This window comes from Phoenix dactylifera, unplaced genomic scaffold (assembly GCF_009389715.1).
Source record: "Phoenix dactylifera cultivar Barhee BC4 unplaced genomic scaffold, palm_55x_up_171113_PBpolish2nd_filt_p 000428F, whole genome shotgun sequence".
Classification (NCBI taxonomy): Eukaryota; Viridiplantae; Streptophyta; class Magnoliopsida; order Arecales; family Arecaceae; genus Phoenix; species Phoenix dactylifera.
In genome coordinates, this window is record NW_024067864.1 from 114,324 (window position 1) to 127,384 (window position 13,061).

General features: G+C 38.7%; 1 protein-coding gene across 1 annotated transcript; it reads left to right on the forward strand.

The window, feature by feature from the left end:
- Positions 1–10,971: 10,971 nt before the first annotated feature.
- Positions 10,972–12,798, forward strand: LOC103698533 (serine/threonine-protein kinase BLUS1). The gene has a single exon (XM_008780564.3). It carries the CDS (start codon positions 11,092–11,094, stop codon positions 12,631–12,633), a length of 1,542 nt encoding a protein of 513 aa, XP_008778786.1. The 5' UTR covers positions 10,972–11,091; the 3' UTR covers positions 12,634–12,798.
- Positions 12,799–13,061: the final 263 nt, after the last annotated feature.

Genomic DNA, 13,061 nt, shown 5'->3' on the forward strand with positions numbered 1-13,061 from the left:
TTGTTCTTCCTAAAATCAATCAACCTTTGATTGATCTTATGAGATGAAGAAAGAAGATGAAGAAGGAGAAGAGGAGAAGTAATGAAGTGACCCTTTTCTAAATTTTTCAGAACTCTAAGTTCTTAAAAAAATCATAATCACTAAACCCTTGGCGTGGAGAGGAAGAGGAGAGAATTAATTTATAATGTCTCTCTTGCTACCCTTTTATAGATTGGGTTTAGGGCTTCTCCTAATCTTATTAGGAGTATGGAACTATAACCCACCCTTGGATTAATGCCAAGTGTCCAATCCTTATGCTCATAGATGCATAACATGTGTCCACTTAATCAATTGATTAATTTTCTAATCACATTAGGATTCCTAATATCATTAGGAGAATTAATTGATTTGGGAGCATGCATCCTATGATGCCATATGAACTTTAAAGTCCACATAGTGTGAACATGACTTAAGTCATATTCATCCTACGACGACATGTGGTCTTTAAAATCCGCACAAATCTTGGTTTAATCAAATTGACCCAATCATGAACCCAAATTAATTTGGGTCGAACCCAATTTGATTTGGCTTATTAAATCAGCCCAATTGCAATCCAATTACAATTAATTTCACTTAATTCTTCATAATAATGACTCTTAATTGACTAGAGTCAATTCCAATCCAATTGGGTCAAGTCCGATCAATTAGGTTATGCCCAATCGGCTCGGGTCGAATCCAATCGAATTAAGTCAAACCCTAATTTAGCCCAAATTGAATCTTATTCAATTTGGCTTAATTAAAGTCCAATAATTCAATCAAATTGAATTTATTAGTAATCCAATTACTAATTAACCCTCCAATAATTCAATAATTATTTTAATGCAACTTTTGCTTGATTGACAAATTATCCCTGAATGATTCTTAATCATTAATCAGCCATTTGATCAACCTAGAAACTTATATGCGTGTGACCCCATAGGTTCGAACCTAAGCCGGTAGCACAAGAACAACTTCTTGTACTAAACGAAATAACCATCTAGCAATGGTACCCAACGTCCGGATAGGCCGAATGATCGCAAAGCAACATTCAAAAATCCTTGGACTATGGTTACTGTATAATTTATCCTTATGACTCCTGAATGCCAAGATGACTTCAGAGTTCTGTCAACTCTGTAATAAGTGCATCCATGATGTGATTCAACTTTAGAAATTCTGTGACTTCTCACAAGGATTACCCCGGCCAAGGTTTTGCTAAATTGAATACAAAGTATTATCTCTTGTTTTCAGGAGGGGTCAATTCCATCTTAACTCACAACTGAATACGCAAGTACTTGACTATACTCAGTGACCTTCCGTCACTAAATTAGAAATTCAAGTAGTCCGATACCAAAGTACAGTGAGTTGCTTGCTAGTCACAGGTTGCGATCTTAGGTCAGAGGGCCAAACTTATATCCATATCCACTCGGAACATCTCTTGACAGTAGAGCGTTCTGGAATTGATCACGTTCAGTGAAATGTACTCCTACACTTCACCTGTGTGATATATCAGTGTCTCCACACTCCTTGGTTAAGAGGACAACCAACGTATATGTCACACAACGACCTAATCTCGATAATGCTGTCATCCTAGTAACAGCATATCATTTGTTCGCGAACAGTTTTAAGGACCTGAAGATAAATCCTCCTTTATCATAAAACAAGTCCTATAGACTTCATCATATAAGAGTTCATTTGAAGATGTACAATGAAATGATGAACAATGCTAAATAATATTTTATTAATTTATCAATTCATTTACAAAATTCAGCGCACTGACGATTGACTCTTAGGATACAATTCCTAACAACTCCCACTTAGCCTAAAGCCAATCGGCACAGTATCAATACCCATCTTCGACTTGTGTTCGTTGAACTCTTTAATGCCGAGAACTTTGGTAAATGGGTCAGCCAGATTTTCTTTTGTGTCAATCTTCTGAAGATCAATATTACCTCGTTCGACGATCTCTCGAACCAGGTGGTAGCGACGTAGAATATGCTTGGTCCGCTGATGTGCTTTGGGTTCTCTTGCTTGAGCTATGGCTCCAGTGTTGTCACAAAATACAGGCACTGGATCATCAATGAAGGGTGTCACTCCAAGCTCAGTGATGAACTTCCGCAACCATACAGCTTTCTTGGCGGCATCAGATGCTGCGATGTATTCTGCTTCATATGTAGATCTGCCACTTTATGTTGCTTGAAACTCTTTCAGCAGATAGCCCCACCCTTAAGAGTATAGATATATCCCAACACGCTCTTGCTATCATCTTGATCTGACTGAAAACTTGAATCGGTATATCCTTCAAGTTTTAAGTTAGAATCACCGTAGACAAGCCACTGGTGTTTAGTATTTCTTAAATATGTAAGGATGTTTTTTACAACCTTCTAGTGGTTGCTACCTGTATCAAACTGGTATCTGCTCACTACTCTTAGTGAGTATGCCACGTCTGGTCTAGTACATATCATGGCATACATTATAGATCCCACTGCCGAAGCATATAGAATTCTATCCATACTCTCTCTTTCTTTAGGGGTTGTCGGACAATCCCTCTTAGAGAGGTTAATTCCATGGCCCATCGGAAGATAGCCTTTCTTGAAATTAATCATACTGAACCTCTTCAATATAGTATCAATATATGTGGATTGGGATAATCCAAGTAATTTTCTAGATCTATCTCTATAAATCTTCATCCCTAGAATGTACGATGCTTCTCCCAAATCCTTCATAGCAAATTGAGATGATAGCCAGACCTTTATTCCTTATAATGCAGGAATGTCATTTCCGATTAGAAGAATGTCATCCACATACAAAATAAGAAATATAATAACTGAACCATTTGCCCATTTATAAATGCAAGGTTCCTCTTCATTCTTAATGAAGCCATACAATTTGATCACCTTATCAAATCGTATGTTCCAACTCCGTGAAGCTTGCTTTAATCCATTAAATGAATTTTTGAAGCTTGCGCACCTTAAACTCATCTATAGATATAAAACCTTCAGGTTGCATCATATACACCTCCTCTTCTAAATCTTCATTTAGAAAAGCGGTTTTTACATCCATTTGCCAGATTTCATAATCTAAGTGTGCTGCTATCGCAAGTATAATTCGAATGAATTTGAGCATTGCCACAGAAGAAAACGTTTCGTCATAGTCAATATCATAACACTGACGATATCCTTTGGCAACCAGAAGGGCTTTATAGGTTTCTACCTTTCCGTCTGCGCCCTGTTTTCTTTTGAAAATCCATTTACACCCTATGGGTTTAATCCCTTCGGATGGGTCAACTAATGTCCATACATCATTGACCTTCATGGATTCCATTTTGGATTGCATGGCTCCAAGCCATGCATCAGAGTCATACCTCTGCATTGTATCCATGTAGGTGATCGGATCCTCATCGTTTTCATCAAGTTCGACAGGATCCCCGTCCCAGACCAAGAAACCATAGTATCTGTCCGGCTGACGTGGTACTCTACCTGATCGCCTTAATAATGCATCTAAGATGGGATCTGGATCTGATCTAATCAAATCCGATTCAGTTGGTTCAGTGGATGGTGTTGGATCTTCTACATGTTGAACTTTCCTAAGTTCAATATTAGAGCTATTAGTTCCTTCACTAAGGAATTCTTTCTCTAAGAAAACAGCTCTATTGCTTACGAACAACTTTTATTCTTCAGCAAGGTAGAAATAATATCCTTTAGTTTTTTTAGGGTAACCGAAAAAGAAACATTTGTCAGACTTGGGTTCAAGTTTGTCTGTCTTCAAACATTTGACGTACGCCGGACATCCCTAAACCCTAAGGTGAGAGAGTACCGGTTTCCGTTCCGTCCACATCTCATGTGGTGTTTTATTCACAGATTTACTTGGAACCTTATTAAGTATATAACAAACTGACTCAAGTACATATCCCCAAAAGGATATGGGTAGATCAGCAAACCCCATCATGGATCGAACCATATTTAATCGAGTTCGATTTCTTCTTTTTGACACGCCGTTATACTACGGTGTACCAGAAGAAATCCATTGGGAAAGAATCCCATTCTCTTCCAGATATGTCAAAAACTCATTGGAAAGGTATTCACCCCCTCGATCTGATCGAACAGTTTTAATACTCTTTTCAGTTTGTTTTTCTACTTCATTACGATACAATTTGAACATTTCAAATGCTTCAGATTTATGTCTCATTAAATAGATATAATTATACCTCGAAAGGTCGTCTGTGAAAGTAATGAAATATGCATATCCGCCTCTAGCATTTGTGCTCATTGGCCCACATACATTAGAATGTACTAAGGTCAATAAGTCATTGGCTCGCTCACCTTTTCTAGTAAAAAGGTGACTTGGTCATCTTACCAAGAAGGCATGATTCACAGGTTGTTAATGATTCACAATCATTAACATTGAGGATTTCCTCTTTATTTAACCTGTTCATCCTGTTCTTGTTAATATGACCTAGCCTATGACACCAAAGGTAGACATCCGTAACATTATTTATTCTAGGGCGCTTATTGGACTTGTACATTACATGAATAGGCTGGATAATATGTAAATCCCATTACTCAATTGTTCATGCATTACAGTAACACCATTCATAACGATATTATAGTAATTTCTTTTTATTGAAATCTTATAACTGTTCATGGTCAAAAGGCCTATAGAAATTACATTCAATAAGAAAGAAGGACAAAAATGACAGTCACTTAAGACTATTATTTAAGAATTGAATACAAGTTTCAGAATCCCTAAAGCTAGAACTAGAACTGATCTTCCATCTCCAACATTTAGAAACCTTTCGCTTTCTTCAAATCTCTCACTGACCTGTAGTCCCTGCAACGAATTACAAATATTAAAAGGACTTCCGGTATCCAATACCCAGGTCGAATTATCACATATTGAAAAATTACAAAGTGTTATCATATAAGTACCTTGATCTGCAACTGATTGCATCTTTTTCTTTGGCCTGTTCGGGTCAAGATAGGCAATGTACTGAGGACAGTTTCTCTTTCAATGCCCTTGCTTCTTACAGTAGAAACACTCTGCCTTACTCTGATCAGACTTCTTATTCTTAGTCTGACTTTGCTCTGCACGATGCACCTTTTTTTTTTTATTTTTGTTTTTCTTCTTCCCTTTCTTAAAAGGACCACGACCCTTGGACGAACCTCCCACTAAATTCACCGACCCTTTTAGGAGTTGGTGATCCTTCTCAAAAGTTTGTAGTAAACCCAACAATTGGTGATAATTTACTACCGATTTTGTCATACGAAAGTTGGTGAGAAATGGGCGGTGAGAACCAGAAAGAGAGTTCAGTATAGCATCTTTCCCCAATTGATCATAAAGGGAAAAACCGAAAGTGCTCATGCACTCGATCAACTCAATCATGTACAATACATGATCAGTCACCGATGCCCTATCCTTCATCCGTGTGCTGAAAATCGCACAACTAGTCTTGTGTCTTTCAACATCGTCGGGAGTGCCAAAAGATTCGTTCAACACTTGAACGATTTCTTCGGGCTGGGCGTTCTCGAACCGGCAACTAAACTCGTAGCTCATTGCAACAAGCATAATGCATCGGATAGTGATACGGTCATTGAGCCACTTCTGATAAGTTTCTCTGACCCCACCCCGTGCATTAGCAGCAGGCTGCTGAGGTGCTGGATCCGTTATCACATAAAGGATCCGTTCATGCTCTAGCACAATCTTAAGTTTTCTAAGCCAGTTATTGAAATTGGATCCAGTCAACTTGTCATTATCCAACAATGAACGAAGTGACAAATTAGTGATCATTTCTGCATAAAAAGAAAATCGGCTATCAGTATATGAATTGGTAATGCCCTAAAGACTTGGACTTTAGTCTAAAGGTTCTCCCACCATTTTATACAAATTTATAGCCTCTACCTCAAATTCGAAGAATTACACTTAAATCTTTAGTGAGCACTAGAACCCAATTGATCGCATATGGGCCTGAGTGTGGCTCAGCTAACCCATATGCACCTATTGGTAGGTGTTGAACCAATTGTTTCACCAAACAATTTCTAGTGATAATTTTACCCCAGTCTCTTTGGCAGGCGTGTGGCGCCTCCACCGAAGATTCTGGTTAGGTCCAACCATTAAATAATAGGATTCTGTGTAATCAACTAATAGATGACCAAGTCCGAGTACGGCTCGGCCCACCTAACCACCTATTGAAGGTACACTCGACTCATCATATATCAAATGACAATTCCAATGCCCGATAAGCACCAGGCATGTGGCGCCTCCAATGATTATCGAAACATTGGACTCATTATCATCTAACTTAATGGGAGGCTATGACCTAGTTATCCCCATAACTATTTTATTTTAAGGACCTAATAATTTTAGAGGATTAAATTAGGATAGATAAGAAGATCCGGTTTACCTAGATTCTTCCACCGACTTCACCAAGTCAGATTATAAAGAATTAGATTCAAATCGGTTAAGGAGGCACCTAAATCAGTCAAACTGATTTTTCTTACAAGCATGGGTTAACTCGAATCATTAAATGATCCAATCAAAAATGATTGACCAAATCGGCCAGGTAAGTAAGATCGGTGGAAGGGTAATGCTATTAACTCGACAAAGACGCATCAGTACGAGTAGCTTCCATTTAAAAACCACCGATCGAGTCTGCCAAACTTACCTTAGACACCGACTGGTTAATTAATTTTGATTTTGACCATCCTAATGACTCGAGCTCAATCACAGAGCCTAAATCAAGTTCCATCTTGGTCTGATCAAAGACATGGAACCGATCAATCGATAACTATGGTAAATTGAATTGAGTTATCTTGATTTGATCTAATTACTACTTAGTTAGATTTAATCAATTAACTCAATCATTCCATGATTTGATTCTAACCTTAGGTCTAACCCGATTAGAGAACTTGACTTGAGCTAACCCAAACCCCCAAGACTTATACAATTTGTCATTGAAATTCAATTCACAATTCTAGGTCACTCAATTCTCAATTAAGTGTAGTTTAATGAAAAAATTTTAGATCATTGTATAAATCTTAAATCAGATGTTAATTACAAATTTTTAGTTCTTAAAATCAGATCTAAATTTGTGAATTAAATATTCTAATTTCATATTTAATTCATGTTTAAATCATTAATGATTTATGCTCATATATCACATATATAAACTAACATGAATTAACTTAAATAACATGCATCATAAGCATTTATTTTCAGATCTTATATGTCTTACAAAATCAGAGATTAAAAGGATCATAAATTGCATTTAGATCTAATCTAAATAAGTTTATGATTTCAAATTTTACATGTTCAATATATCACATATATTAATCATAAAACATGCATCACATGCATTCAAATTTCAGATCTAGTTAATCATGCAAAAATAGTAATTAAATCATTCATAAATCTTCTTTAGATCTGATCTAAACATATTTATAAATCTCAGATTTAATTATAATTATTTTAAGCATAAATTGTTTAAACATTCAACCTGGCTCTGATACCAATTGAAGGAAAAAAGCCAGTTTTTGCATGCATGTAATTTTAAAAATTTTCAAAAAAATGCAGCGGAAAGATAGAATTAAACTCTTTAATACTAAGCATGCAAGGAAGATCATATCTCAAAAATAAATTACAGGAACGTTTAAACTATTTATGTAAAAATAACTATAAGCATGATTAATCATAGAATTAGAAAATCAGCAATTCTTCTTAAGTTCTAAACCTAACTAAGATAAAATAAATCTCATACCTTATGATGAAGAGGTTGGATTTGAAGATCTGAAAGTCAAGCCTCGTAGCCACACACATGTCTGACCTTTACAGATGATCCACATGAAGCTCCGGGTTGATCTGATCCCGCGAAAGTGCTAGCTTGCGCGGAATCCTGCTATGGCTGATTTTGTTCTTCCTAAAATCAATCAACCTTTGATTGATCTTATGAGATAAAGGAAGAAGATGAAGAAGGAGAAGAGGTGAAGTAATGAAGTGACCCTTTTCTAAATTTTTCAGAACTCTAAGTTTTTACAAAATCATAATCACTAAACCCTTGGCGTGGAGAGGAAGAGGAGAGAATTAATTCATAATATCTCTCTTGCTACCCTTTTATAGATTGGGTTTAGGGCTTCTCCTAATCTTATTAGGAGTATGGGACTATAACCCACCCTTGGATTAATGCCAAGTGTCCAATCCTTGTGCTCATAGATGCATGACATGTGTCCACTTAATCAATTGATTAATTTTCTAATCACATTAGGATTCCTAATCTCATTAGGAGAATTAATTGATTTGGGAGCATGCATCCTACGACGCCATGTGGACGGTTGATTAATGATTAAGAATCATTCAGGAGTAATTTGATCAATTCGATTGACAAATTATCCTAAGCAAAAGTTGCATTGAAATAATTATTGAATTATTGAAGGGTTAATTAGTAATTGGATTACTAATAAATTCAATTTGATTGAATTATTGGACTTTAATTAGCCAAATTGAATTAGATTCAATTTGGGCTAAATTAGGATTTGACTTAATTCGATCGGGTTCGACCCGAGCCGATTGGGCATAACCTAATTGATCGGACTTGACCCAATTGGATTGAAATTGGCTCTAGTCAATTAAGAGTCATTATTATGAAGAATTAAGTGGAATTAATTGCAATTAGATTGCAATTGGGCTGATTTAATGAGCCAAATCAAATTGGGTTCGACCCAAATTAATTTGGGTCCATGATTGGGTCAATTTGATTAAACCAAGGTTTGTGCAGATTTTAAAGACCACATGTCGTCGTAGGATGAATATGACTTAAGTCATGTTCACACCATGCGGTCCGTGATACTTTTTAGACTGTTATTTAAGAAGTTTTCTATGTATCTTTCTTATATTTTTCAAAGTACATTGTAATTTTAAACTTATTAATTATATATGACAATATGAATGTTTTGTATGATCTGAATATTTGTGTTGATGTAAATGTAATGCATGTTCATATTGATGTAAATGTTGATTTATGACGAGCATGTATTTTTCTAATATTTTTTTTAAAAAAAAAAATCCACGTCCGACGCTTTAAAGCGTCATTAAAAACCAAGTTTCGCACGGGCTGAAACTCTTTAACCAACGCTTATAAGCGTCGGCAAAAACCTCGCCAACAATCCCCGTAGGCCCAAGTAATAGTCTATGCCGACGCTAAATTGCGTCAGAAAAAGAAGATACACCGATGTTTTATTAAGCGTCGGTAAATTTTTGGTTTTGCCGACGCGTCTACGACGCTTGCTTTTGTGTCGGCGTGGTTTTGGTCGATGCTTATAAGCGTCGGAAAAGGTCATGAAAAACGCCGGCAAAAGTTACTATTCATGTAGTGTGTATATGCTCAGCATAAATATGAAATTCTAAAAATATATGACTAGGCATGAAATAATTTATTTGGGTATTAATTGCATTATTATTACATTAGAACTATCAATTTTAAATATTTGTCGATTTTATTTTTGTGATAATTTACTCTCTAGCTTGACAATGATCACACAAGTCGGAATCAAATCTCCTTTTGGGCCTTCAGTGGGCCAACCATTGGCACATATCAATTGGTGGTATGTTATAGTTGGGAGCTAATTTTCTTTCAAGCCACGCTAGTTGGGCAATCACTGGCACATACTGCTGCAAATATGTTTTCGTATGATTCAGAGCTAGCCTTCTTCTGGGCCACTAGTAGAATGATTATTGGTGCATGTTAATTAGTGGCATATTGTAGTTAGGAGATAATCTCTTTTAGGACTTGCCATCGGCCATTCGTGCCCATAATTAAATGGTAGGAGAAAATGTGAATGCTTAAATATAGTATTTTGGATTTTTATCTTTTGACCAGATATATTAAATATTTTGATATATATGCATATATATATATATTATTATTATACATTCTTCAAGCATGCTTTTAGTTATAACCGAAATTCCTGCATTATGAAATGTGGTATATATTCTGTGCATATGATACTTGAATGAACTAGAGCTAGAAATGACTTGCTGGGCTTTGAGCTCATTTTTATTTTTTCTTGCCCTTTTTCAAATGCCGATGAAAAGCCCGGATGGGAACATGGGTTATGAGCGAGAGAACTAGGACTTAGAAGTGATCTTTTTTGAAATAAATATTATATGGTCAACATGAATCGAGTTTGAAAATAACATTAGGCCTTATTTTCTGAATATTTACTATTTTTAAGAAATTTATTATTTCAGTTTATCTGGGCTGATACTATTTAATTATTTTGTTTTTAAGACCTGGCATGTCCTACCGGTTAAGCCCTGCAGGACATGCAGGGCCCCTCGTGTTAGTGGGAAGAGGCCAGACAGCATCAGTACCATCTTTAGCAAAGTTGGAGTGCCCCGTTCACAACGTCCCTACCTCCCCTCTCTTTAAGTTTTAAACTTTTACGTTTCTACCTGGAGCCGAATTAAGAAGAAGATATCCATCTCGTGGGCAGGAGAAATAAGCAGAAATGATGCGCAAATTGCTGGACAACCGAAACTCTTAGATTTTTTTCTGGTATCACTGGAATCGGACTGTCCAGTTTGCTTACAAACACCTTTTGGTCCAAGTGGTGGCAGATGCTAATTCCAAGCGAGGAGGGCTGAGTCATTTACTTGAATTCCTAACGTAAAAATTAAAATCCATACGAAGGGTTTCACGGGCATCTCGGTCCGAGACATGACTCCATGACGGCTACACCGAGCATTCGCATCCCTTCCTTTTTCCTTTTCTATCTTCACATGAAAGCCACCCACCTCACCTTTCCCTAACGATTCACTGCACTGTGAACACGTAGAGATGAACGCTATAAATGGTCTCCAAAATGCCATCTGTATGAATAATAATGATACCATAACTAGCAAGGACTTCATGCCCTTCACAACCTCACGTACTTATAGTCCGGCGATTGTACCTACTTCCCTGCAGTTCTATATATATTCTTCGTTCCACTTTCTATCTTTGTATCTTCCGTTAGAAGAAGATACTAACTCTCAGAAGCGTAACACAAGCACCCACGCTGAAGAAGTTATTGGATATTCGAGGCCATGACAGAAGAAGAAAGAAGAATCACATACCCTTTAGATGCAGGGTCGTATAGCCTCCTCTATGAGATCGGCAGTGGCGTGAGTGCAGTAGTCTACAAGGCCACTTGCCTGCCGTTAAACTCTGCTGTTGTAGCAATCAAGGCCATCGATCTCGAGAGGTCCCGAGCTAATCTCGACGACGTGCGACGAGAGGCAAAGGCCATGGCTCTCCTCTCTCATCCGAACATCCTCCGAGCCCACTGCTCCTTCACGGTCGACAGCTACCTCTGGGTGGTGATGCCGTTCATGGCCGCTGGTTCGTTGCATTCCATCATTTCCTCCTCGTTCCCCGACGGCCTCCCGGAGCCATCCATTGCCGTAGTTCTCAAGGAGACCCTCCATGCTCTCTCCTACCTCCATGGCCAGGGCCACATCCACCGCGACATCAAGGCTGGCAACATCCTCGTCGACTCTGATGGCTCCATCAAGCTCGCAGACTTCGGGGTGTCCGCGTCCATCTATGAGTCGCACCCCTCGTCGTCCTCTACCTCGTCGTCTTCGTCTTTCTTCAATGACATGGCCGGAACTCCCTACTGGATGGCCCCCGAGGTGATCCACTCGCACGTCGGCTACGGTATCAAGGCCGACATATGGTCGTTTGGCATCACCGCCCTCGAACTCGCGCATGGCCGGCCTCCACTCTCCCATCTCCCGCTCTCTAAATCGCTGATGATGAGGATCACCAGTCGTCTCCGCCTCGAGGACGCCCACGAACAGTGCGGCAAAGAGAATGACAAGAAAAAAAAGAAAAAGAAATTCTCCAAAGCATTCAAAGAAATGGTGGCCTCCTGCCTCTCCCAGGACCCCTCAAAGAGGCCGTCAGCTGACAAGCTTCTCCGCCACCCCTTCTTCAAGAACTGCAAGTCCCCTGACTACCTCGTCAAGAACGTGCTGCAAGCCGTGCCGACGGTGGAGGAGAGGTTCAAGGAAATAAGAATAGGCGGACGGCATCCCGACGAGGCCGATAGTGGTGGATCGGCATCCCCACCCGTCAAGAACCGACGGGTAAGCGGATGGAATTTTAACGAAGATGTCTTCAAACTGGATCCGGTTTACCCGGAGGAGAGCGACGACAAGTGCGCGATCAAATGCATTCAGTTCAGCGGAGACGAACTGATCAGCAATGGAGATCAAGAAGGGAACAAGGAGTCCAAAGTCGAAGAGGAAGAGTTGGCTAAGAAAGCATGTGAGGCTCCACCGAACTCAGCAATTCTGAAGGAGTCTTTGGTCCCAAACCTGGTTTCGCTGCTAAGTAGCTTGGAATTGCAGAGGGGGATGGTGATGGACGTGCTGGCGCATTGCGGGTGCAAGGATGGGAAGGAGCAGAAGGTGAGGGAGCAGAGGGAGCAGCAGCTTTTGGGGTACGTGAGGAGCCTGCAGCAGACTGTGGTCGATCTGAACCTCCAGCTGCAGAGGGAGATGAAGAGGAATTGTGAACTGGAAGAGGCTCTGGACAGTGTCAGGAGGAGAAGTGGTGAAAAGCAGAGAACCACCGGCACCTGAAGGCAATGGATGCTCTGCGACCCAAGTGCACTACTCAAGCAAGGTCGACAATGATAGTCGATCTGGACCGTCACCTTAGTCTGAACTGAGTCGAACAGTCTCAGTTATGTAGCTATTAAAATAATCAAAAATGGACATTTTGTAGTATATTCCTTCTTACTCCCATTACTATTTTCCTTCCCATCTTTCCTTTTTGTAGTATATTTTTTTTAGTATATTTTGTAGTATATATATTAAGACTATAATGGCTAGTTTTCCAAATGAACTAAGCGTAACGGTGGGCATTTAATGGATCATTGAAGAGATCCAATAGCTAGAAATGGACACTAAATATACTCATCTACAAGAAGAAGCTTCAACAAAATTAAAGATGGGATGAAAAAGAGAAAACAAAGCACAAGAAATTTAGCTACCATGCAAAAACATTC

Coding starts and splice junctions, on each gene's coding strand:
- LOC103698533 (XM_008780564.3), top strand. CDS start 11,092: ATGACAGAAGAAGAAAGAAGAATCACATACCCTTTAGATGCAGGGTCG.